Source organism: Haliotis rubra, unplaced genomic scaffold, assembly GCF_003918875.1.
Source record: "Haliotis rubra isolate DU_JTF1 unplaced genomic scaffold, ASM391887v1 Scf12, whole genome shotgun sequence".
Taxonomy (NCBI): domain Eukaryota; kingdom Metazoa; phylum Mollusca; class Gastropoda; order Lepetellida; family Haliotidae; genus Haliotis; species Haliotis rubra.
Window position 1 is genome coordinate 3,721,903 of NW_025765114.1, and position 25,814 is coordinate 3,747,716.

Below are 25,814 nucleotides of genomic sequence, written 5' to 3' on the forward strand. Positions count from 1 at the left end.
TAGCAACTCCTGACTTACTGCACCTAGTGAGGTTTAGATATAGATTCATACATCACCACGCTTGATAATGGTAAGAATCTACATGAGAACATTGTTACATTCCATAAACCAGACGTTTTTAGCCATAAACTTGATAAAGTTGACACATTTTCTTATTTACCCACCAATGTCGAGAATGCTAACAAAACACCTTAGATGCCACATTCTCACATTAACTAATCCTTGTACCCTGTTTCATCTTGTTATACTATACATAATGAATATATCGTAAAAGTAAGTACAGGAGAAAATGAAATGTTTTTGGGTTACATGTTTATCACGCTACAGTAATTTCAAACATATCACATTTCTTATAAAGTAAAAATCTATGAACCACACTGCCTTCAAACTTTCTGTGACTGACCTTGCAAGAAGAGTTACTGCCCCTGCAACAACAGGAGATGCCACACTTGTTCCAGACAGAGATCGACATCCACCCCTAGGAAAGTATAGAGACAATTACATTAGTCTAATGAATCTTGCAGTTAATGTATTAACACAAATACAATGGCACCAACTTGATGGAATAATCCTTCAGTAAGCTCCAATTTTACATTTAACTAATCCTCATTACACTTTATGGCACGTAAAACCTCTAATCTGTGAACTATTTACATGTATGTCTAATGAGATGAAAAGGCAAGTTAAATGTATGGTCTTAATATTTGTTGATCACTGGATGACTGCAAGCAGTGTAACACCTGAATAGTTCATTTCACAATTCAGAAATGTTTGAACAAAAGTATTCCTAACAGCATAAACATAAGAATAAAGCATGTAATCATAGACACTGCATTGTTACAAACAAACCACATGTGAATTGCGATAATGTCTAAGTCAGACACTTCCATCATGTTATATTTGATTTAGTCTACACAACAGTTACTAATTCCCATGTGAACAGTATGATGGTTGGTGACTTACTTCAGAGCTGATCCCCGAACAGCCGAGCCATAGGTGACAATATCAGGCTTCATACGTCCGTAGCCAGCAGGGAGTTCCTGAAGGTAAAACACAATCAGTGCTAAACTTACACTAAATCAACTGGTGGTGTGTGGTCCTGTGCGTAGAGCTCAGGTCACAATCAGTTGAAGTTAAGCAACGTTGGTCGCGGACAGTCCTCGGATGGGTGACCGTGTTTGGCAGCTTGACTCCTGAGAGTTTCTAGGACTTCAGTCCTGCCCCACAACGAAGCACATGTGGCGCATGTGGTCTCACCTTAGGCAAGTGAGTTTGTTCAACATTGCTTCTGTCCACCCAGCAGTAAAATTGGGTACCTGGTATGATACGATGGTAGTCTGAATTTGAACTTTGAGCGCCTGACAGGTGACCGGTTGTATTCTCCACATGGAGTGTTCTGTACTCGTTGACCAAGGGGTAATATGTCAGCGCTTTGAGCATGCAATGTGCATGGATAAAGGCGCAATATAAATGAACTATTATTATTATTATTATTACATCAACAAGCAACGCTATTCTTTACCCTTCAGCCACCATGGCTTCAAATGCAGAACTGTTCTTTGCCACCCTCTTGGGGCCCCATGTTGGCTAATCAGAAACTGTGTCAGTTTAATGTAGGAGGTAAGCTCTGACGTCTACAACTGTAATGAAGTTATGAATAACATCCGGTACCCGCGATTAGTAGGTTACCCCAGCAAAGGGACACAACTCAGAGCAGCTTGTGGTGCCTTACAACCCTGGTCAATGTAAAAGGGAAACAAATGGTCTTACCCATGTGGTCATGCCTCGAGATGAGAAGCGCGCTATTTGGTGGTCGAAGTTGATTCCACCTACACCGATTACATCCATCTGGTCAGCGGGATTGTTCAACGTTCTGCACAAGAAACACGCATTTATTGTTATTGTTATGATTACAGGCAATTCTAATTGAACAGACGAGACCATCAAGACAAAATCAAACTTTGAAGAAATCTGTTGAATCATGACTGACCAAATACTTCTTTGTAAAACAAAGTCACTGTCAATATCAAGTTAATATTTTAGCAGGGGTGTAAATAACCAATTGCCCGACGTCCGAGTCCAGTGTTTTCTTCCGTCGGGCAAGCAAATTTGTATATCACGCTGTACCGGTGTCCAGTTGACTTTCCAACGTAAATCAACAAGAACACGGACGGTATAGTGGAAAACTTATCAGGGCAAGTGATTTTACATGTGCCACAATACCAGGGTACACTAGCAATTTGAAAGTTATTTCCACCCCTGTTTAGGCAGTGTTCTTAGAAACAAAAACCCACATACTTTGCATTACAAGCATAACAGATACTATAGATAACTATATAAAACTCACATTCAGAAATAACCATGTCAACTGCCAACTATTTTCACTGCACTGCTGAAGTGACTCCATGTAATGACATGTGACTACAGGATTTTACGCAACGCGTAAATGTGCATCCAGTATGCACAAATGTAGAGAATAGACGCAGAAAATATAATTCGCTATGTCCTGATGGATGCTAAATATTATTCATTGTATCAACAACACATCTATGACTTTGCTAAGTGTTTGGTTGTTTCTTTCAGAGCAGTTACATGCATCATTTCTTCCACCAGTCCATATGATCAATGATTCATTCCAGGCTCTAAAGAAATGATCAAAGCATGCAGTTCTCTACATCATTACTTCACAGGACCCTCACACAGCCTGCAAGGACACCCCCATGTTAGTGAGTTGAGGTAAAACTCTGTGTCTACTTACCCATAGAGAGGGCCATCATTCCCTATAGCTGACACCATGATCACCTTGTTCGCTGTCAGCTCCCACACCTGATGATTAGCAATACAGTTAGACCTTCATAAAGTAAACCACAATGACAGGAGAAAAGTTTCTCTTGCTTGGAAAAATCACTAGAAGTGACCAATCATAGAACCAGAATCACACAGATATCTACAGACAATAGGAGTTTCCCAAATGTGCTGTCCACAACGGCCATCACACAACGTACACTATAAAATCAAAAGCCTTATGTCTGCTGTATGGTCAGTGGATTCGCACATCAGTGCATGGCAGTAGCTAGGATCTTTATCAACTGGTACAAAACACCCTTTTAACTACAACAAGAAGCCCTATTTGTAAGGTTAGACTTCATCAGTTGCAATCAGTCTCTCCATTCAAAATGTCAGTAATGAGTTGGCACCATGGGTTACCTTGTCAACAAAGGGATGATCCATGAAGTCTGGTCCCCCGATGCTGAGATTGAGGACGTTGATCTTCTTAAGTATAGCATAGTTAAAGGCATCCAGAAACCATGAGGTATAGGAAACCTGCACCAGGGAAAAACAGAGTTACTGATTTTAACACCTCTAATGTCAAATATATTCAAGAGGAAATCTGAAGTGACAATTACAACTTTGTTAGGTGCTCACAAAACATGGACTATAAGCTGGGATCTGAGCCTCCCTCTAAGGGACTTCATCTCAATGCTCAATGATAATTACTTCTGCTACGGCAAATATAATACTTGAACTATTTATGCATTGATTATTTTCATATTGCTTTAATGGTTTTAGTAATCACTGAATACTGAAGAAATATGATTCCAAGCTTCATACCTGATTATTAGTAAAAACTCTAAAAACAAAAATATCTGCATCTGGAGCAAAGCCAAGACATTCCTGGGAGCTGGCAATAACACCTGCCACAAACGTTCCATGTCCGAGGCCTGGAAAACATGGCAGCACAATTATGGTTACAACTCAACAGTACTTCATTACAACCACATGGTGCTGAAGATGGTTATAAATGATAATCACTATTCCTTCATTACACTAACAGATTTATAACATCTATCAATATATTTTGATTAATTATAAAATCAACAGACTAATTTTTATTAACTCATGCAAATCTCTTACCATCATCTAATGTCTTTTCATTTGTCCAATTTGACCTGTCCTTGACCTTCCCTTTTTTGAAGTGAGGATGATCTGATGCCAGTCCAGTATCAAATATAGCAACCCTGACGCCAGCGCCAGTGAATCCCATGTTCCAAAGAATCTCAGACTGGAGAGCACTAACAATCTGCAACACAATAACAACATAATGACAATAAAGAGCAATACACATACATTATCTAACTTTATCTCACAGTCTGTGAACCAAATTATTTCCCCAACACTCTAACCCTCCCTGCAATGCTAAAGCCCCAAATGAACAAGTCTAGATTTCCTCAGGTTCTGAATCTCCCATCTCACTGGGCTCCTTCTCATTTAAATGGGATTATTTGTTTCTATCAAAATTATATATATAGACACTAAGCGTTAGTTTATACAATGCGTGAGAGAGTTTAAATTTGTGCCGTTTTTAGCAATAAACGAGCAATACCATGTCGGGGGACACCAGAAATGGACTTCACACATTTTATCCATGTGGGGAATAGAACCCAGATGTTTGGCGTGACGAGGGAATGCTTTAACCACTAGACTACCCCATCACCCAGGACTATACAGCAACAGGCATCCGCAGCTGTGTCATATAGATATACCCTCCTGAGCCACACCACTGGTTAACTTACCTGCTTTGGTACAGATCTCATCAAATTCCTTGACCGGTGCCTTGTTGGCCCATGCCAATATGCTGCTCCCTGTAATTTAGAGAGAAAATTAAGACTGTTTTAAACAGTATTGTAGGTATGTCGTGATCTTTCAGTTTGAAAATGTAATTTTCTGACTAAAATTGATATTTTATACTTATCCTGACTCATGCTAAATGCTTGTCTCCTTCTCCTTGCGAGTGATAGTGGAACATTTGAAATCCCTTGAAGTTCCCTTCTAAAAAGCGGATGTAAAATCACCACTCACCCAGGAGTTACCTCCCTTGCCCCTTTGGTGCCCTTTTGGTCACCTGACTGGCCATGTTTTGTCACTCTCTCTGTATGTATGCCCGACACTCGGATTTACAAATCCAGAGTGTCATAAGAGGGGAGGTTGGGAGGGCTGACCTCATGAGTCAGGATAAGTATAAAATATCAATTTTAGTCAGAAAATTACATATTTTCCTTATCCTGACTCATGCTAAATGCTTGCAGAATCCTACGGAATCGGTGGTGGGTCAGGCCACTTCTGGATTCTCTGGCTGTTGATTTATGTCCTGTATTACTCCCCATGGGAACTTATGACAGCACTGCTTATGATTCTGTTCTTCCAACTTCCATCTGATGAGTCGGGGGGAACCACAACTTGTCAGATTTCTTCCAAAACTTCTCCTGACATTTTCATGCGGATTTTAGATATACTAATGTTCCATTAGTTATCTATTGCAACTCCATCTCTTGATGTGTGCATCAAGTGGAGATGCGACTCTCTTCATGTACGAGTAAGTCCTATACAAGTACAGGGTCTATCACTCATGCTTGTCCGTCCTAGAGTCGTGTGCATGGACTTTAACCATTTGCTCTCCAGACCGTTGGTTTTCACAAGTCACATGATAAAAGGGTGAGATTTTTCTCAGCGCCTTTGTGGAACCGTTAGTTGTTGTGCTACAACAAGTGGCCCAAACTGGTGAATGCCTGAGACGTCTTCGGTGGCAATGTCTCTGAGGTAGTGGTTGGCAAACACCACGTCCGATTTCCTAAAGCAGCCCTCCATTATTGTTGTAATCGAGCAGTTTCCATGCAGAGCAAGTGTAGACACCAAGGTTTTGACTTCGTGGGGATTGGAGGCTCGTGGAGGCTCAAGTCCTGCTGCTTTGTAGGCCCTTAGTATGACGGCTCTCATCCATACTGATATATACTCCTCACAAAAAGTTAAGCAACAAGTATTTTTTTCCACATATTTTCTTCATGGGTATATGAAGTTATTACTTGGCATATAAGCCATGCAGGAGAACCCTTTACGATTGATGAACTTAAAGCATTTCCCATATTGTTTTTCTGATAACATTGTTAGCACCGCCTGAACGCAACCACCCTCAAAACTCACATGCAAAATGCATGGAAAACATGTGCTATACACGTCGCACATGCGTTCTGATTGCGTTAAAACTGCCAGCAACGACAAATTGTTGACAGTAACATTTGAGAAATGGCTAGGCGTCACTTGACACCAATTGAAGTTGCTCAAATTGTTGGAATGGTGCAGGGGGTCAGACCCAGAGTGCTGTTGCCAACCATTTCAATGTTCATCGAAGCGTCATCTCCAGAGCGATCACTCGTCACCAACAGACCGGATTGATGACTGAGAGACCAGCTCAGGTCGTCCAAGGGTGACAACTCCCAGAGAGGACCGATGCTTGGCCACCCTAGCCCGGCGGAACAGGTTCACCACAGCCAGATCTCTCCAGAATGACCTCCAGAGAGTTGCTGGGAACAGAATCTCCACACAGACAGTGAGGAACAGACTCCATGCTGAAGGTCTCAGGTCCCGGCGACCAGTGCAACGTATCCCACTGCCTGCACACCATCGTCAACAGAGACTGAATTGGGCTAACCAACGGCGTAACTGGAGAGTCAATGGCTGGCGTAATGTTCTCTTCACAGATGAGTCAAGATTCTGTCTGGACTTCAATGATGGTAGGGCTCGTGTGTGGAGAAACCGTAGCGAACGATACGCCAACTGTAATGCGATTGCTGAACATGATCAGTATGGAGGTGGGAGTTTGATGATCTGGGCAGGAATCCAAGTTGGACTGACGAACTGATCTTGTGGTCATCAGGCGAGGTACCATGACAGGTGTGAGTGCGAGAGGCGAAATTGTCACACCTGTGATCATTCCGTGGGCTCAGCAAGCAGGTCCTAACTTCATCTTCATGGATGACAATGCCCGTCCACATCGAGCAAGAGTTGTCACTGATGTTCTTCAGACCAACAACATCACCCATATGGACTGGCCTGCAAGGTCTCCTGACCTGAATCCTATTGAACATGCTTGGGACATCCTCGGGGCGTGTGTGCGGCCTCCACGTTAGATCCTCAGACTCTGGATCAGCTTGAACAGGCATTGCGGAGAGAATGGCAGAACATTCCACAACAGACTCTAGACAGACTCATCTGGTCAATGCCTAGACGTCTTGAAGCGTGTATTCAGGTCAATGGTGGCCATACACGTTATTAAACTTTGGATCAGTGCTCAAAACTGACAGTAAAAGTGTTTTCAGACATTTTCATACCCTGATGCAACACATTTTGCACGGCTTTTTCAGTGACACTGTTTTTGATGATTTGCAAGTCAGTTATTGTTCAATGAATTTTGATTTCTTTGTTGGAAAAGTGTGTGGATATGCTTTATCTTTGTTATGTTTGATTCAGTTGTAATGATCATGAGTAAAGGCATATGTACTGACCAAAAATACACTTGTTGCTTAATTTTTTTGTGAGGAGTATAGTTGTCCGTGAGACTTCCGTGGGCATCTCAGTGGATAAGAGGATGAATAGGTGCTTGAATTTTCGTCTCCTTATTTTTGTCCTTTGTAGGTAGACTTTCAATGCTCTGACAGGGCATACGGATAAATCCTGTGTAATCTGTGGCCCAAGGACTGTAGAGAGTGCTGGGATGTGGAACTGTCTGTCAGGCTGGCCGGGCAGTTGGTTCTTGGCAATAAAGTCCCATCTCAGTTCAAGATGTACGATGTCACGATGTCTTGCTTCAAATCGTTTTCGTTCAAAGTCCAGAGCATGTATTTCTGACATCCGTGCTGCTGTTGCTAGGGCGATCAGGAACAGCATTTTCTGTGTCGGTAGTTCAAAGGATGTCCGTTCTAGAGGCTCGTAGGCATCACTGGTGAGATGTTGTAGAACTATGTTGAGATCCCAGGCAGGAGCCTTGAATTTCTTTTGTTGGTCTTCCAACTTGAACGAGTGTAGTACTGCCAGTATCTCTGGTACTTTGGTCAACTTGACACCCGTTTTCATGGTGATAACTGTGCTGAGAGCAGCCAGGTACGTTGGGAGTGTTAAACCTTTTAAGTGTCTCGTGTGTCGCAAATGACACAGGTATTCCGCCACTTGACGATGGGTTGCTTTCACCCTGTAAAGCCTTTCCTCGTTGCATACTGTTCAAATCTCTTGTCATCGTACAAGTTGCGAGTTGATCTGCGTAGAGCTAGTGTCACTGCTTTCGCTGCTCTGGCAGAGTACCCTCTTGTCTTCAGGCAAGCTTTGATACGCTCCACGCAAGTAGCTGGAACAATGCCGGATTCCCGTGAGCTTGCTTGGTGTGTGGATGGACAAGCAGGTTCGACCACTCTGGTAGTTTCAGGGTTGTACTTCCGAGTTCTTGTATGAGGACGGGAAACCATACCCTCGCTGGCCAATAGGGCGCGACCAAAATCAGCTGCAATGTTGTCGTCTGCTTGATTTTCTGTAGTACTTGTGGTAATAGTGCTGGAGGTGGAAAACGCGTAAGCGTTTAGTCCTTCCCATGAGATGCTTAAAGCATCTGTTGCCCATGCCTGAGGATCTGGAATCGGTGAGACGAATGTTGCTAGTTGTTTGTTGAACACTTCTGGATGTAACATCCATTCCGTCGGGGATGGTTGTAGTGGACGAGATAGGGCGTCTGCTATGACATTCTTTGCTCCTGGAATGTGGCATGCCTTCATGTAGATGTTCAGGTCGTCGACAATGCTGAACTGGAGAAAGCTGAGTTTTAGCAGATTTGTTGATCCTTGTTTGTTGATGTAGAACGTTACTGTGGAGTTGTCCTTTTGGACCGCGAGCCTTGTGTTCCTTAGTACGCTGGACCAGTGTTGTAAAGCGTTGATCACTGCTTTCACCTCCAACAGGTTGACGTGCAGACTCGTGTGCAGACTCGACCACTTCCCTGCTGCCACTTCGTTGTCGAGCTCAGCACCCCATCCTTGTAGTGATGCATCCACGTAGAGATGAGTGTTGCAAACCGGGCTCTGACAAAAACGTTCCTCCGCAAACATTCGACTTCTGAGTCCACCATAGGAGGTATGGTTTCAGGCTGTCCGGTAGTATCAGCGGCTGTTGAGATGGGCGTTCACAAATTTTTGTAGTGGACGCAACTGTAATCTCCCTCTGCGAGTCATGTCTTGAGCTGAGGTGAGTAGACCGAGCATGCTTTGCCAAGCACGTAGTGTCAACGGAAAGAGCATTGCTTGAGATATCATATGTTGTATCTTGACCCAACAATCCTCTAGGACGACCGTGTGATTCTGTTGTGTGAACAGTCATATTCCCAGAATTGAAGATCCTGTTTTGGTTCCAACTCCGATTAGGAGATTACTAGCCATCTACTGCAATCATGTCCTACGTTGTAGGCAAGTGGATTTAAGAACCCTTGCCATGTCCATCATGGAAGCGAAGAGATGATCGATTCTGGAATCATGGCTTGAACCTTGTCTCATCAATCTTCCGGTAATATGTAATGAAGATGTCGTCACCAGAATCCGAACAATGTGCAGCAATGATGCATAATATGTCGTCTCTAGATCAGCAACAATCTATGATGTACTGGGACTGCCATCGATGTGAAGTCTATTTATAGTCGACTGGCTGCCGCTAGCAGAAACCGTCTAACACTTGTCGCTGCAAGTCCCCAGATAACCAATATTAAATCTGCTGACAGGGGAAGTCCTCTATGACCCGTGACGATAGTCGAACCACGCTGTACCCTGCTAACTGGACTGTAAATGGAGGCATTCCCACGTTGAAAGATTTGTTTACAACTGTAGACGACTTCCTGGCACGTGACTGTGATGTCACCGGTGATGCAGGTAAATGATCCTCATAGAATCCTGTACAGTCATTGATTTCTTCGTCAACACTCGGCCTTGTCCGTAACCTCTCTGTTCGGCTTGTGCCGGAGTTACGCGAGTGAACACGTGTCTAGATGGCTGAGTGGAAGCGCGAAAACTTCGCCGCGTAGTACCAATGTAAGCAGACTGTTCCCTGTCTGTTGTGACTGTATTCTTCAACTTTATAATCTTTACTGCAGTTGTCATCTTATACAGATGTTCTGTAAAGCTGACCGTAACCGATGTCCCGCTGAGGAACTGCGACAATGCTGTTAACTGTCCCCTTGATATCTTGTAAGCCCATGTGATGAAAATTCATCTTCAGTGTATCATCGGATGTTATCTGACATCGTTAGTTCAGGTGTGCGTCTCTTCCTTCAGCCACGCGTTGATCCAACATAGCCAACATCTACTTGTAGTGTCCAGTTGCGTTATCTTCTTATCTTCCATCTTGAAGATCTATTACGGGATTCACTGATGATCTTGTAATCTCAAACCCTGATGTATCATGAAGGGCTCCGTATGATGAAGGGGAAATCTGCTATCGTTGAACGGTGGGACATGCTGACTCTGATTATAAACCTCCCCTAAGTGCCTGCGCATAGGTTGATGAAGGTCCAAGTTGAAAGATCCATATCTGCGCAGTCTGTAGAGTCCTGGGGAACGACTGGATCTACTTCTGTGTTAGAATCCTTCCTGCTGAGACGCTGAAACTGTGTGGAGGCTCCGTCGTGGACTGCTAACGCTAAGCTGGCGTTCGTTGATCCTCCAGGCTTCTAACTGCTGATACTTCTGACGGTAAAGATCTTCGCGTACGTTACCGTTCGTGCAGGCCTTCATTCGAGAGAGCTTGCCTAGCTAATATTCCTTCGTGCAGGGCGACTGTCATCGGAGGGGTCGTCTATGCTGAGCTGACATTAGTAGAGTTCTCCAGACTTCTAACTTCAGACGGTGAAGTTGGACATTTCCCTATCTGAAGATCCATAATGACGTGAGTCTCTGTATGTAGATCTGTATGTAGAGCTGCATGCAGGTGAACGGTCCCAATGTGACCGTGTGTTCTTCCTTGAGTCTTGAGATATCTCTCTAGGCCTTCACGAAGGCTTATTGACGTTAGCTCCCCCTCTGTTAGATGTGGAGTGCCTGCACGCAGGTTCCCGATGTGAGTCTAAGTCCGACGGTGATGACGATCCATATCTGCGGAATCTGTAGGGTTCTGGAGAACGCTTCAATCTGCTTCTGTGTGGAGAATCTTAGAGGCTCCTTTGGGGACGTCTAAGGCTGAGCTGACGTTGGTAGCGTTGTCCAGACTTCTAGCTTCAGACGGTGAAGATCGTCAGGTGCGTGGGCCTTCGCGCAGGCTTTCCTCTTCATTCAGGTGCGTTGGAGAGGCTGCTGAACCTTCACGCAGGCTTGTAGTCGCCGTAGTGGTCTTCGTAGCAGCTTCCTCCTGCGCGAAGCGATGTTCCATCATCGACATCATCTGGTCTGTAAACTGTTGCATAAACAGCCCCGGGTTGAAGTTCTGCGATGTCTGAAGAGACTGCTGCAGGGTTGATGATGCTTCTGAGAACGTTGAGGCCTCTTCTAAGGTACGCTGCACTTGTGAAGAGTTGACGCTGCTGCCATCTCTGGTACCCGATGTCTGCATTAATAGAAGGTCTTCTGTCAATGTCTGCACAGACAGAGTTGCCGATGAAGCTATTGAAGCTTAATTTTCTTGCTGACGACTGTGACTTCAGGTATGATGATGGGGGGGGATCATCATACACGTCTGCTTCTTCCGGAGGTACAATATCGGCAGTGAAGGATCTCGTCTTCTGCGTAGAGCTGCGAAGAGACTTCAACGAAGTCTTAGAAGCTGTAGACTTCTTCTTCTGCACTGAAGAAGATCTTGTCTTCTTCGTCTGCGATGAGAACAGCTCCGTTGACGACGATCTCTACTTATTCCAGACGGAGTTCATCACTGGAACAGTGACCTGCCCTCATAAACCGCTCGGCAATTCACTGGAATTATGAACATCAGCAGCAGTAGGTAACACATGGTTATCAGCGCAATCACTCGATTTACCAGACATGACTTGTGAATACCTTCTTACCCAGTCCTTTGCACGTCTATGAAGAGAAAAAAGGTAGTTATTAAATTCAAAAGTAGTTAGTTTCTGACAATGTTTACAGCGAGAGCTGGAAGAACATGTAGTAGTGCAATCAGGACATAATATATGCGGGTCAGCCACAGACAGCCGGTACCTACAACGAATACAAGTTTTCATCAATTGTAAACCAGATGAAAATCATGGCAAACAACGTATAATTTAGACATAATATCAAAACATTTGATAATATACAATCCAAAATCCGTACACAGCTGCCATTTAGATGTAAAAGGTCCAAAATAGAAAAGGATATGTGCCGTATAGGGACCCAGGTGCTCTCACAAACGTCCTCAAGGGCAAGGAAGGATAGAGTGACAACACATGGCCGGTCAGGTGACCAAAAGGGCGCCAAGGGGCAAGGGAGGTAACTCCTGGGTGAGTGGTGATTTTATGTCCACTTTTTAGAAGGGATCTTCAAGGGATTTCAAGTGTTCCACTATCATTCGCAAGGAGAAGGAGACAAGCATTTAGCATGAGTCAGGATAAGGAAAAATTGATGCACATCTCAGATGTTCCCTTCCACTTTGGAAAAAAACACCTCAGCAAAGGGTATGTGCTGATAAACCTAGAAACATATTCAGGGTGAAACCCGGGTTTGAACCCACAATCACAGGTTTCTGGTATGCCAAAGGGAAGCAACTCTGCATGGGGACTTCACAGAGCCACCCATACTTGAGCAAAGGGTCATTTGTACCTAAATTTCATTCAACATAAACATTACATGGAAGCCTCATTTACTAAGCCCAGTAATTTATTATCAGTTTCTGGTTACATGTTAATGTTCTCTTCTTAAAGCGTACTGGCTGCATTGTTGAAATTGCATCAGGTTTACCATGTGATGCAATACCATCAAGGTTCCTTTGGTGTTATTTTATTATTATTAAATGTTAATAAACTTCCCTTAGAAGTATGAAAGCCATGACAATGGTCCCTGTAGGTTAAGAAAGACATTCAATGTAATCAGAAAACACAGAGAATTCAGCCTTTTTCAGCTATTTTCATTGAACATTGGCCAAATTGAACAGAATACCATCTTAGATGCAAAATGACCCCAATAGTTAAACACATCAAACAACATTTGTTACACCTGCATTTCATTTTGAAACAGTGACATGTTCTATCCCTCTACTCACCAGTGACAAGCTATTCCTGTTTTGTGGCCGAGATGAGTGAAAGGACTGAGTCCAGTCCTTGCTGCTACCACTACACTTCCTGCTGCCATTACACGGGGAGCCTGTCTTGGGCTCTGATGTACTGTCGCTGTGGGGCTCGTCCTCAGCTGGGGACATAACATGACAACAGCATGACAGTCTGCACGATTATGAGAGGACAGTCTCACATGTCAAAACTATCATAAAAACAAGAATCAGGAATTCCTGTTTTGTATTTTTCAACAATCACTTTTAATCATTATAAATTAAAGAATAAATTCTTTTCCAGTTTTTACCTCCATCTGTAAACATTCTAACTAAACTGTATGAAAACAAGCATTGTCACTAAGGTGACACAATCCCCCGCTGCAAATTATCAAATCAAACTCATAAAGTAATGAAAGTTTAAGATGAAGTTAAATGTCAACAAAAACATGACCAGACAACCTCTCTTGATATCTTGCTCTTTAGTTGTTCAAACACACACATATTTTCAAGACTGACTTTGACCTTGACATGAATGTCATAGTGTATGAAATATGCAAAAGAAGTACTAAAGAAATTGCTTATTGAAAAACATTCAAGGGAAGTCTTGAAAGTCTATGAAGAAAATCCAGTGAGCCGTTCTTGAAATAACATGCTGAAATCTTCAAAGTGTCGTCAGTGCAGGTCACCAAAATTGACTGAGCCCTGGGCCTTCCCTAGATGAAGCTTGGTGTCAAATATGAAGAAAATCCAGTGAATATTTTTTGCGATATCTTGCTGACTATCTTAACATGCAGGTTAATACGCTGAAATCTTCAAAGTGTCTCTGTGACCTTGAAAATTAAGTGAAGGTCACCAAAATTGACTGGGCCCTGCACCTTCCCTAGATGAAGCTTGGTGTCAAATATGAAGAAAATCCAGGGAACGGTTCTTGAGATAGCTTAACATGCAGGTTTACATGATAAAATCTTCAGTCGCCATGACCTTGAAAATTACGTGAAGGTCACCAAAATTGACTGGGCCCTGTGCCTTCCCTAGATAAAGCTTGGTGTTGTTGAATATGAAGAAAATCCAGGGAACAGTTCTTGAGATAGATTAACATGCAGGTAAAACGTTAAAGTTCCCTTGTGACCTTGAAATGAAGGTCAAGGTCACCAAACCTTACTTGGACCTTTCTTATACTGTGATGAAGCTAGGTACCAAATATGAAAAGAATCTAGTCAACGGTTCTTAAGATATTCCAATTCCGTATGTACCAGCATACGGACGTGTGTACATCCAGACGGATGGATGGAGCCTAATACTATATCCCCCGCTTCGTGCTAAACGCGCAGCGGGGGATAATTAAGAACAACAGGATACTAAATATATGCAGTTGTTATAATAGTATATAGTATTCATCTGTAATTGAAAATATTGTAAAGTTTTAATCTGAAGAGGATGAAAGGGTACAAGGAACTTTCAACTGATCAGATCAACATTCACGATCTTACCTGGTAGAAACTTTAGCGTTTGTGACTTTCTTGTGTGGAGTGACAGTTTTAACAAGAGGGTGATCTGTCAAAGCTTCAACACCTTCTCCATTCTGGTCTTTCAGCTGACAAAATACAAACAAGGTTGATGTAATGCTTATCACATATTTCTCAACCCTTGGCTGCCAGGGAAAAGTCAAGAGTTGATGCCAAGAGGCTCCAAAGGAAATATCATTGGGGTTCGTCAGTTGGATGATGTAACACTTAAATGACCATGAACCAAAAGTAAATTGTCTTTATTATCAAAAGTCAGAACTTATTGTGGAGTTTGGTTTGAAGGACATAGTTTCACTCAGATTCTACTGGGGCCTTTTGAAGACAAATGGAAACACGTGTCTAAATCTATGCCCACATCAAACAAAAGAGATCACTTCTGTTGTGTTAGTACTGTTACCTACCATGACAACATCAAAATCACTTGGATGTTCGTTTGCAGGATTGATGCGTGGAATTATCTTCCATGATGATATTCCAGATTCCTGAAGAGCAGCTGTTATAAACCTTCTCCTGGCAGAGCTCTTGAAGTATCCATTGAAAGATACAATGTATTCTGAAACATCAAGTTGTATAAATAAGTGACTTTAAAAATACCGGTATGTGAAAAGTGTCTCCACCATGTGCCATGTGCAGTCAGATTTGTTAAACAACAACAACAACATCCTAACAAACCTGTAGAGGTTGCTGATTCTTTGATGCGAGTCCTCCTTGGGGTACATATATGCATTAAAATGTCCAGTTTAATCCCTACGACAGTTGTAACTATATTTTGAATAAAATATTTACAAAACAAAAATTTTTTGTCTTGTTCAACCACCCCTACGGAGCCCAGAATGAACCCACCCACCCATTCGGCACTACTTGCCCCTTTCTGTAACCTCCAAGATGACTCGTCCCCATATCGATGCTTGTTATGTGTGAAAATACGACAAACCAATCAGAATGCTCGTAATGGTTGCGGTGCTTTAAATAAAATAATCGCGACTACTTACATCATTTATGGCATTATGTTATTGTTTAAAAAATCACGAAAAATATATATCGTCATATTGAAAGTACTAACAGAATTGTGCTGTCTAGTGTGAAGATTTTGAAAGAATCATGAGACTGACGGTGAGAGATTCAAATACACGCACACACGTGTTTTGACATAACGGCTCTCATGGGTGTATTTCTGGCAATCTTGCGGGCTTGTTGTGGTGATTGTATATATGCGCTTCCAACAGTTTTAGGAAATGTAATTATAATTCGCTACGAGTTTCAAAACAATAATATTATATCTGTATGTAACTAATCAACTTTAATCTTTAACATTGGGCATATATTTCACATCTCTGGGAATATTTTATTCTGACCTGTTTTTGGTCATTCATATATTTTTCAGAGAATTCATTTAAAATTCCACTTGGGGTATGACAGCAAGGTTACACGTTTGAGAAATATTTTAAAGTCAATTTTGAGTTTCTGCTTTGGGATTTAATGTAGCTGGGGTTATTTTTATAAACTTTATTTGCATATTCAATAAAACAAATTCCATTTGTGACTATTAGACCCTTTTCAGAAATATAATTGGAAATATAAGGTGAACATTTGGTAATAATTATGTCAGAAAATGTCTTTAACAAATATGTTTTTCTCCTTCTAATCCGCCAGACAGCCAGACGGATCCTGTCCATGCCTGCTAGAAAACGCTGTACAAGAGGGTGCTGCCCCAGAAGAGCACCGTCGACAGGCATATGGAACTCAGAGATGGCCGTGGAGTAGCGATTGATGTGACGATATCGATTGACGTGAGCTAATCCCTGTCACGATGGAGGACATCACTGAGCGCAGTGTCTCCATCCTGAAAGACAGCACCTCCATCATTTTGTACATCCTTTTGAGATTGAGAATGGGTCTGAATCCTCCGTCCGTTCTTGGTCACTATGAAATACGCCGAGTAGAAACTCTCATTTTCGTGACTTACTGGAACCACCTCGATGGCTGCCTTGTCCAGCAATGACTGAACTTGGCCACGGAGAATGTCCGCCGTCTCCTAGGAGGCTGGCACTGGTGTGTGTTGCACTCCGCTGAAGTCCACTGTGGCATGTGGCCATCCCTGAGTGGGGACAGGACCCAGGGATTTGAAGTGGCATTCACCCATTCTGATAGGTATGTTTGGCATGAGGCAGTGCACTTCCACAGTCAGCAAGTCTCTGCTTGCTTGTGCGGGAGGCAGCAAGGGCACCAGAGGGAGAGCTAGTGGGAAGCCCCCGAAAAGGCTGCTGGGCAGGAGCTGCCTTACCCTTGCCCTCCTGCTCTTCTTCAGTGCAGTGGAGCAGTCCACTTTGCAGGCTCCTTCACCAGCGGGGAGGATATGAAGAAGCAAGAGGCAAGGGCCGCTGGCAAGTAGTGAAAACACCATGACAGCACCCATCATCTGGCTGGCACAACAACAGATGCTGTCCTGTGCCAGATGAGAATGGACGTCTGTCAGCTGCCAAGCCAGCGAGGGTGATGACGTGTCCCCAAGGCAGATAAGTAAGCTGAATAGACAGCCACATGCAGCTGCTGAGCCACACAACAATACTTCAGGCAGACTTCAGCGCCAGGGCATTGTTGGGGAAGGGCGGCAGTCGCCGACCCTGCCTAGCAGAGGCTAGGGAGGAAGACGACTGATGTGTACACTCTCGTGCACCACTGGCAGCTCAAACAGTGCCTCCTCCCCTATTGGATAACATCTGCCAAGATCGGGTAGATCAAAGCGAGACCAGGTTCCCGACAGGAGAGGATTAATCACCTCACTCACCAGCGATGGGAGTATGAGGAACTAGGCCTCAGCAACCGGCACAGGCGCAAAGGCCTCCCTCAGAAGATGAAATTCCGAGGGGTTGTGCCCTTGCATGGACAGTAACCTGGGGCAGGACTGGCGCTATCCGCTCACACACTTGCTTCAGGGATGAACCGAAACAGTACAAGACCTCTCCCTTCGGCTCGTCTCTCTCCCCGACCTACTCTATGTCCACCTACTAGCAGTAGGAAACGTTGAAGTGGAGCACGAAGACTCAGAGGAGAGATCAGAACCAGAAGGTTCGGGTTGTCCTGCCCCCGGCTCGAGCCCAAGCCGTGGCACTGAGATGACAAGGGGCTGCTGAAGCAGGCTTCCATGGTATCCCAGCCAAACCTCTGGGCGCCGAGGAGCCCGGACACCCTGTTTTCAATCATGAACTTCACATTGGTCATCTGTTGCTGCAAAAGAGAGGTTAGTGACTCTAAAGATAGTGCAACAACAGGTTGTGTAGGGGGAGCAGTGGGGGTAACAGGGGTAGTTTCCTTGGAAACCTTTTGTCTTTCGATGGCATGACTGACCTGCAAGTGGTGCAGTGTTAAAACTGCAAAGGGACGCCAGGTCTTAAACAGGGTAACAAACATATTGCAACAACAAATGGGTGATTAATAAAAATTAACCACGACCAATACGACAGAACTTATAAATAGGAACTACAGTATGAAAGGCCTACTCCATAACACAAGTAAACATGGAGAAACCTGTACAAAACTAACGTGGTCTGCCGCTATCACATAAAAACACCAGGGGACAGAAATATATATACGTGGAATGAAGAGACATAAAAATCTACATATCCAGTATAATAACACACAATGCTAAGAGAGTAAGCTATAAGCTAACCTGAAATAGCATGGAACATGGGTGCCTCCCCGTCCGCCATCTTGACAAGCACATGGCAAGCCGACAGGGACAGAGACATAAGTTACAACTAAAAGATGAATGAAAAATTGCAGGAAGCTTTATCAATTATCGCCCATGCGACATAGAGATAACCCTACATACAGTAGACGCTGCAGAAGTACTCATGTTACGGAAATTCAACTTGAAGAGCAGAGAGGGTTACACACACACTACTGATCAGAAGACCGACAGCATGGAAAGCGAGGTAAGGTTAGAGCATAGAGTGACCTTTTGTTTTGAAAATATTTTATTCCAAATATAGTTACAACTGTCATATAGATTAAAATGGACATTTAAATGCTTATATGTACCCTAAGGAAGATCTCTCATGAAAAAGAATATTTCAGAACACATTGCTAGTGTGTGAAAGTGCATTCAAACACTCTGTGCAGTCATGTAAAACAAAGCAGATAAGCCTCTGCCACTTCAACATATTCAGTGGTGGTGTTACCTGGCTATAAGAGAAAAACATACACTATTACCGAATTGCATAAGTTAGGTGATCTTTACATTTTGATTTAGGAATTCTTACAAACATTTTTTGCAGACTTCAGAAGAAATATCATTGTCTGATGAATGCCAAATATATACCAAAATTGTGCCACACCTGAAGGGATTTTAGACTCTTAGATTTAGAAGAGAGACTTTGCTGGGTTACATATAAGCATTTTCTGCAACTGAAAATGTCCTGTGCCAGTTGTAAAATTGTTTTAATAACATAAAAGTCCATCTGAATAAACTGGTTTTTATTTTATAGTATGACCAGAAATGATTGAGAATTTTAGGAATATGTCTAATTGGATTTCTAGTATAAACAACCTTGACAGCTATCAAGTGCTTGGTTTCATTCAAGAGAGACAACTCCGTTAATCCTTTATCATTAGTTTGTGAAGAGTTATCCCCCTTTGTATACTTGCTAGCATACGACATTTTCAGTGATCCTCAGTATGGATGATTTAAAGAAGAGGAAGTTGATTTTAGAGTATTATAACAAGGACATCAGATCAGCTAAAGTGATTTCAAGTAGAACAGGCATCCCTTTGTCCACTGTTTATCATGTTTTGAAAAATATTGCAAATGGATATGGCATTGAGCACCAGGGAGGCGCAGGTAGGCCCAGAAAATTGACTGTTGGTGACAGGAGACGGCTTGGTATTCTTGTTTCTATAAACAAACAAAGGAGTTTAGAAAACTTAAGGCTGGATATGATTGATAGAGGAACTGTGGCTGTCTGTAAGGAGACGAAGAATTCCATCACCGATCATGAAACCTGAACAAAAAGAGCGAAGGTTGAACTGGTGGTTACGGCATAGAAATTTTAACTGGGACAATGTGATTTTCTCAGGTGAAAGTTTGGTGTGGTGGTTTCCTAATACACTGAAATTCTGGACCAAACAAACTGAAAAAACTTTGTATCAGCGCCCAAAGTACAGTCCGAAATTTAATGTGTGGGGTGGCATATCTGTGTTAGGGGCAACGCCCCTCTGTGTATTTGAAGGGAATATGAACAGTGAGCGGTACACAGATATTCTCGAGGACATTTACTTCCATCTGCTCACGTGTTCTATGGAAATTTTTTTGATTTTCCAGCAGGACAACAACCCAAAACATCATTCAAAGCATTCACAAGCCTGGTTTCGGACCCAAAATATGAAATTATTAGATTGGCCAAGCTATAGCCCTGACCTAAATCCAATAGAAAATGTTTGGGGACTTATGAAGGAAAGTCTCAATAAGAAAAATCTGACAAACATTGCTAAAATGAAAGAAGAGGTGGTCCGATATTGGGACAGCATGGACCACGACTTTCTAACTTCTTTGATCAGTAGCATGCCCCGCCGCATTGAAGCCTGCATTGCTGCCCATGGTGACTTGACAAAATACTAACTCTTCACTGTCTTTGAATCTGGAGTTATGTTCTGCTAATATTCACATTTAATACGTGAGTAATGAGTGAAAAAAATAAACAAATTTACAATCTTTAAATTCTCAATAATTTCTTGTTGTACTGTATGTTACATGTTAGTTGCAGAACAGGTATCTTCACCTGGGCAGTGCCCGCTACCTTGGAGGGCAATTCACTCTGCTCAATGAGTCTTCAACCCCTCAATGGTGAAACAAATTAGGAAACAGTCTGTTTGATTGCAGGTTTCCCAGCCTTCACTCCAATGTAACAGCAAAACAATGGAAACCCTTCTGGATCCCACTTGTTCATTTGGTATAGACCTTCAGGGCCCTTCGGACATCCAACGAATGACCACTCGAAGGAGCAATCCATGATATGGAAGGCTGGGAAAGGGTAGGAAGTTTGATGGGAGGTATCACAAGGAAAGTGTGATCAATCTTAGGGCCATAAGTATGAGGGAGGCAAATAATGACTCAATCTTTGTGAAAGATCGTCAGTGCCAGAACGGCTAACATCGCTTGAATGTCTCCGACCCTTCTACCAGAAGCTAAATCCACAGAAGTGTGACCAGGAAACCTCTTATCTGCACACTAGCACGCATTTGTGTCTGCAACTGCTGCAGGATTTCCAACTGCCTGGAGGTTAGACTTGACAGGGGGCAGGCCACCTACTGAACCCAAGGATTCGGGTATGGCGCACCATTCTGAGTGAGACCGTTTGGTCATAAAGGTATTAGAACAGGAGGCTGAGCCACAGGCCCTCGTGTTCTTTGGCGAGGATCAAAGATTTTATAAAATATATACAAAAATTTGAGATGACCCCCGACTCGAAATGCTTCACAGTATAATACATTATGACAAGGCCGGACACTTCGGTGCACCCAACCCGACTGCTGTGCCGATTGCTACGCGACCATCGCATACAGTCGATTAAAACTTAATGTAAACATAATCATGGATGATTGGCCTATCGAGCACCACTCATGACACCTACCAGTTCTTCATTGTTATTTCTGCAAGTCGATAGAAACCTGATTTTGACTCTCAACTAAACGATCTTGACACAAATGGCGAAAGATATATTCACACAAAACGGTGGGGTGGTCGAAGCAAGCCCTCTGGTTGGTTGAAGTTTGTTAAGGAGACATTTTCAAATGATGCTTTCTTTTGAGAAGCCATTGCTGGAAAAAATGTTTTTACATTTCTGCCAAGTCAAGCAGTCGATGAAACTAAAAATTCCCGAGAATTTATGAAGAATGTGCAGATTTAGCAGCGTTGACCAACCAGAGGGCTTGCTTCGACCACACCCGCGTTTTGTGCGAATATATCATCCGCCATTTGTGTCAAGATCGTTTGAGGGTCAAAATCGGGTTTCAATCGACTTGCAGAAATAACAATAAAGAACTGGTAGGTGTCATGAGTGGTGCTCGATAGGCCAATCATCCATGATTATGTTTACATACAGTTTTAATCGATTGCATGCGATGGTAGTGTAGCTATCGGCAAAGCAGTCGGGTGGGGTGCACAGAAGTGTCCGGCCTTGTCATGATGTATTGTACTATGAAGCATTTCGAGTCAATAAAGAGATTTACGTTTTCTGTCTTTTATTAAGTTCTCAAAAGTAGACATGGTGAGACTGAAATGTGTCATTACAATAATGCAAGAAGAGTACAAACATTTTTCACATTAATAAAATGCTCGCATTAATTTCATGATTTACAGTTTTTGAGTGAAATAAAACCAAAAACAGGAAGATGGGGAAATGACCGGCCAGATATATATTTCATTTGGGTGGGGTATTGTCCGGGTGGGGAAATGGTAGGTGAAGAATTGACTTGGTGGGGAAATGACTGGATTCCTGGGAGGACACTATGAACAATTACACCAGCCAGTTACTGGTTAGAGAGGTGAGATCTGAGACATGTTAAGAAGGTGACATGGATCTGACAAAACTCACTAGTATGAGTCTTGTGACACATTGTTTTATGTTTACACTCTACAATACATGAAAATATATTCTGTTTTTCTAAATATTTACTTACTGGCCATAAGTGTAGAGAATTGTAAGTGTAGAGATTCTTATCGCAATCTCTACTGGTAGAATCTCTGATTCTACCAGATCGCAATCTCTACCCTGACATATATATAACCTAAGAAAGACCTCTTCTGAAAAAGAATTGCATTGTTTCCCTTTTGATGTTTGTGCATGTTATCATTGTTATCAGTGCTGTAACTCTCATAAACCACCTATCTGATTAAACATTGCAAAACCAATATCAAATGGAAACAAGAACCCCTCTCAAACATTTCACCTGTAACATAAACATAAGTGTTTCTTTGTTCGTCCTAATTTCAACGGCTGATCATATCTAGAAATACACAATGCCATTTTAGAAAGTGGTCAAATGTAACGTATGTTATATTTGGGATTAAACTTTCTTAGTCATATCTTACCATTATCAACAATGGCGCTGCTAAATTCTGCATGTATTCTGTGAAGTGGTACGGAAGATGTCATGTTGCACTTGACGGAGGCCTGGGTGACTTTCTCCAGCAAGTTACAGTCCGCGTTCTGCATCAGCTGTAACACTGCTGTCAGCAGCAGCAGCACCATCCTTGGGTTGCGGACACTCATGGCTGGCTTCACCATTTCAATCCAAGCCAAACAAGGCACATCACTCCGTACATCATCACCAAGTTGCGGGAAATTTTAATTTTCCTCTCAGTTTCATGCCAAACTTTTTATCCGATTCATTGAAACATCATTACTATTTGGACATACTTGTACGTCATTCACTTTTTAGTAAACACCTTTGAGTTCAGCAGCATCATGTGTGCTGAATATACTGCACACATACACACAACTGTCCCTTTTACTTTGTCATGGTCCTATTGTAAAAGTGGCAAACAGCAGATGGTAATTTACAGTAAGTTGGTGCTTATATTCTTTATGTCACCATGGTGAGAGCAGAGATAGCATTTTCAACCAGTCAGTAGAGCTGAAAAAGAACAAAAAAATATATATATTCCCATGAATTGTATGTCAGTGACATAAAAACAATCCAATGATAAACAGCATGAGCATCAATATATACAATTGGGATATGATAACGTGTCAACCAAGTTAGAAAGCAAATTATGTGTTAATGTTGATGAAATGTGTAAAATCTTGGTGATGCTCTGTGATGATATGTGTATCAGACAACAGTTAGAGGATGAAGTTTTGAGTTGTTTGTTGTTATACGCCACAGTCAGCAATATTCTAGCTATTTGGTGTCGGTGTGGACCACAGAATCCAGTGATCAACATCATGAGTATTGATCTGCACAATTGGGATACGATTACATGTGCCAACAGAGTCAGCGAACCTGACCACCTAATCCTGCTGGTTACCTCCTATGACAAGCATGCGTTGATGAAGACAACTTCTAAGCTGGATCTTCACAGGTCAGAGAGCAAGTATAAACATGACACAAACTTATGAAAACTATGAAAATCAGAAATATGATTTGCTAAAAAACACAAGGTAATGGAAATCTAACAGTAGAAAATATCTCATGCAACATTTACAACATTGTGAAAGAGTGCGTGAGTTTGGTTTGACAATGCTCATAGAAGAATTCATGTTTGTTGTATTTAAACTGACAGCTGGTGTATATTTGCTGTATTGAAATAAACACTGGCATTACTGCACTGAATTCTGAGTCATGCTGACATTGCTTTGTTAGTAGCTTTCATGTATATTCTTAAAGCATGAGTCTCATTGGTTCATGTCATGAAAGAAGATGTTTTTGTCCAAGAGGCTAACTGAATCCCTATGATTAATTACTGACTAAAACAGCATGCATGTACTTTTCTATTTGTGGATCATGTTAATGTCATTAAGCCCACGTACGTAATCTCTCATCATATTGGTAAATGTTAAAGGCACAGAGTAAAGTAAATTGGAGAAAGAAATGTTATCTAATCTAGCATGTATTTTCAAGTTCAGGCCTGGAGATTGCAGAGGCTGTTGAATGAGTCACAAGCTCACCTGGCTTTCTGGGAGTCAAACTTATTTCAGCCACTCATCCCAGTTGGTTTGCAACAGTACAACCTGTGATGCTTTCAGTAACATTTCACAGATGCCACAACTGTCTACATACTACGTTTCATGACACTTCCCGATTATGCTTTGACAATTGAGTTCATTTAATGGTACAGATTTTATGGAAGATGGTGTGAATATTTACTGAATGACAATATGCCAACAATAACCACAAGAACCCAGAAACGTTTCACTGCAGAATTATTTAAAGTTCAATATTTGTGACATCTTACAGGAATCTGGGATAGCATGGCAGTAACATGATCAAAGGGAATGACCAAGTGGTAAACAGAAATCTCCTCAATTTGAAAATCATTCAAGGCCTCAGAACTAAATGCTGATAACAGACAAATAAAAGAAAAATATACACTGAAAAGATCAACGAGAGGCCGTAAAGAACACATGCTTCCCCATAGGAAACATGAAAACTGCATCTCAGTATTGTCACTGTTTCGCCCTTTGTGAGTTTGTTGGTGTTCATCATTACCTGGGTACTACACTAGTAAATAAAATATCAATAATGTAAAGACAAACGAAACATGCCACGAAAATCAGCAAATGTTGTTACTTTTAACTGAATTAATCCTGGATTGACCCAAAATCCTTTTCTAAAAATGTGCTCCATTCTGATAATAATCAATCAATCTAATTTCCTTGCGTGAGGGGTATTCATTGGTAACTTGTATGTAGTATTGGTGACAATAGGCTATTCCTGACTAACCTGAAGTAAACTGACCACCGGCGTTCGGTCGAAAATTGTAAACAAAGACAATTATCGATACATTTCTCATGCTCTATTCAACTAAGTCTTCTTCCATAGTTTTATTTCCAGCCGAACATGGATGTAAGGCTCATTCCCATTGGCTGAAAACTCAAAAGGTATCCAGGCACATTTGCGGAATATGAGCTTTATGGCCGCAAATGTTTGCAATTCTTTCTATTATTTCACCTCAGTAAATTACGTGTTAGCATCATGTATGTCGCTGAGTCAACGAAAAAAAACACTAAATTTAATTCCAGGTAAAAGACAATCGCTCCATTGCGCTTAGTTTTATATAACTTGGGTCAGTTTCGACTGGGTCCAATTATAGTGCGCTTTAAAACAATTAACGCGTAGATGGGCTTATGTTTCACGTGGTCGTTAATAGTAGACAATGTCTTTCAACCAACTGCATTTATGGTGGTAGGGTGGTATAGAGTCTGTCTCACAGTCCCTGAACAACATCATTTCCCCTTCCGCTCAGCCCTCTCTGCAATGCCAAAGTTCTAAATGAAGCAAGTCTAGATTTTCACAGCTTCCTCAGAATCTCACTGGATCTCCTTTTCAATTTAAAAGGAATGATATGTTTCGACCAAAATTATATATATTCAGAGACTATGTCTGAGTCCAGGTGGTATTTCGCTTCGAAGATATGAAGAGTAGTTATTCTGCTGAATTATTCGATCTGTTTCGTCGTTTGATTACAATTTTGATAAATGTATACTGTATAATTAATTCGACGTTGTACATAAA

At 42.1% G+C, this 25,814-nt stretch overlaps 1 protein-coding gene across 1 annotated transcript in view; it reads right to left on the reverse strand.

The window, feature by feature from the left end:
• LOC124262033 (membrane-bound transcription factor site-1 protease-like) overlaps window positions 1–25,131 on the reverse strand; it is a 41,419-nt gene extending 16,288 nt beyond the window's left edge. Inside the window, exons 1-13 of the mRNA XM_046696458.1 lie at window positions 25,023–25,131; window positions 22,669–23,213; window positions 14,981–15,132; window positions 14,544–14,647; window positions 13,048–13,225; window positions 4,575–4,643; window positions 3,916–4,081; window positions 3,613–3,722; window positions 3,208–3,324; window positions 2,759–2,826; window positions 1,771–1,873; window positions 964–1,040; window positions 404–478 (exon numbers count right to left, since the gene is read on the reverse strand). Of these exons, the coding sequence (XP_046552414.1) occupies window positions 404–478; window positions 964–1,040; window positions 1,771–1,873; window positions 2,759–2,826; window positions 3,208–3,324; window positions 3,613–3,722; window positions 3,916–4,081; window positions 4,575–4,643; window positions 13,048–13,225; window positions 14,544–14,647; window positions 14,981–15,132; window positions 22,669–22,864 (1,415 nt within the window). The 5' untranslated portion in view covers window positions 22,865–23,213; window positions 25,023–25,131. The remainder of the gene's footprint in view (window positions 1–403; window positions 479–963; window positions 1,041–1,770; window positions 1,874–2,758; window positions 2,827–3,207; window positions 3,325–3,612; window positions 3,723–3,915; window positions 4,082–4,574; window positions 4,644–13,047; window positions 13,226–14,543; window positions 14,648–14,980; window positions 15,133–22,668; window positions 23,214–25,022) is intronic.
• Window positions 25,132–25,814: the final 683 nt, after the last annotated feature.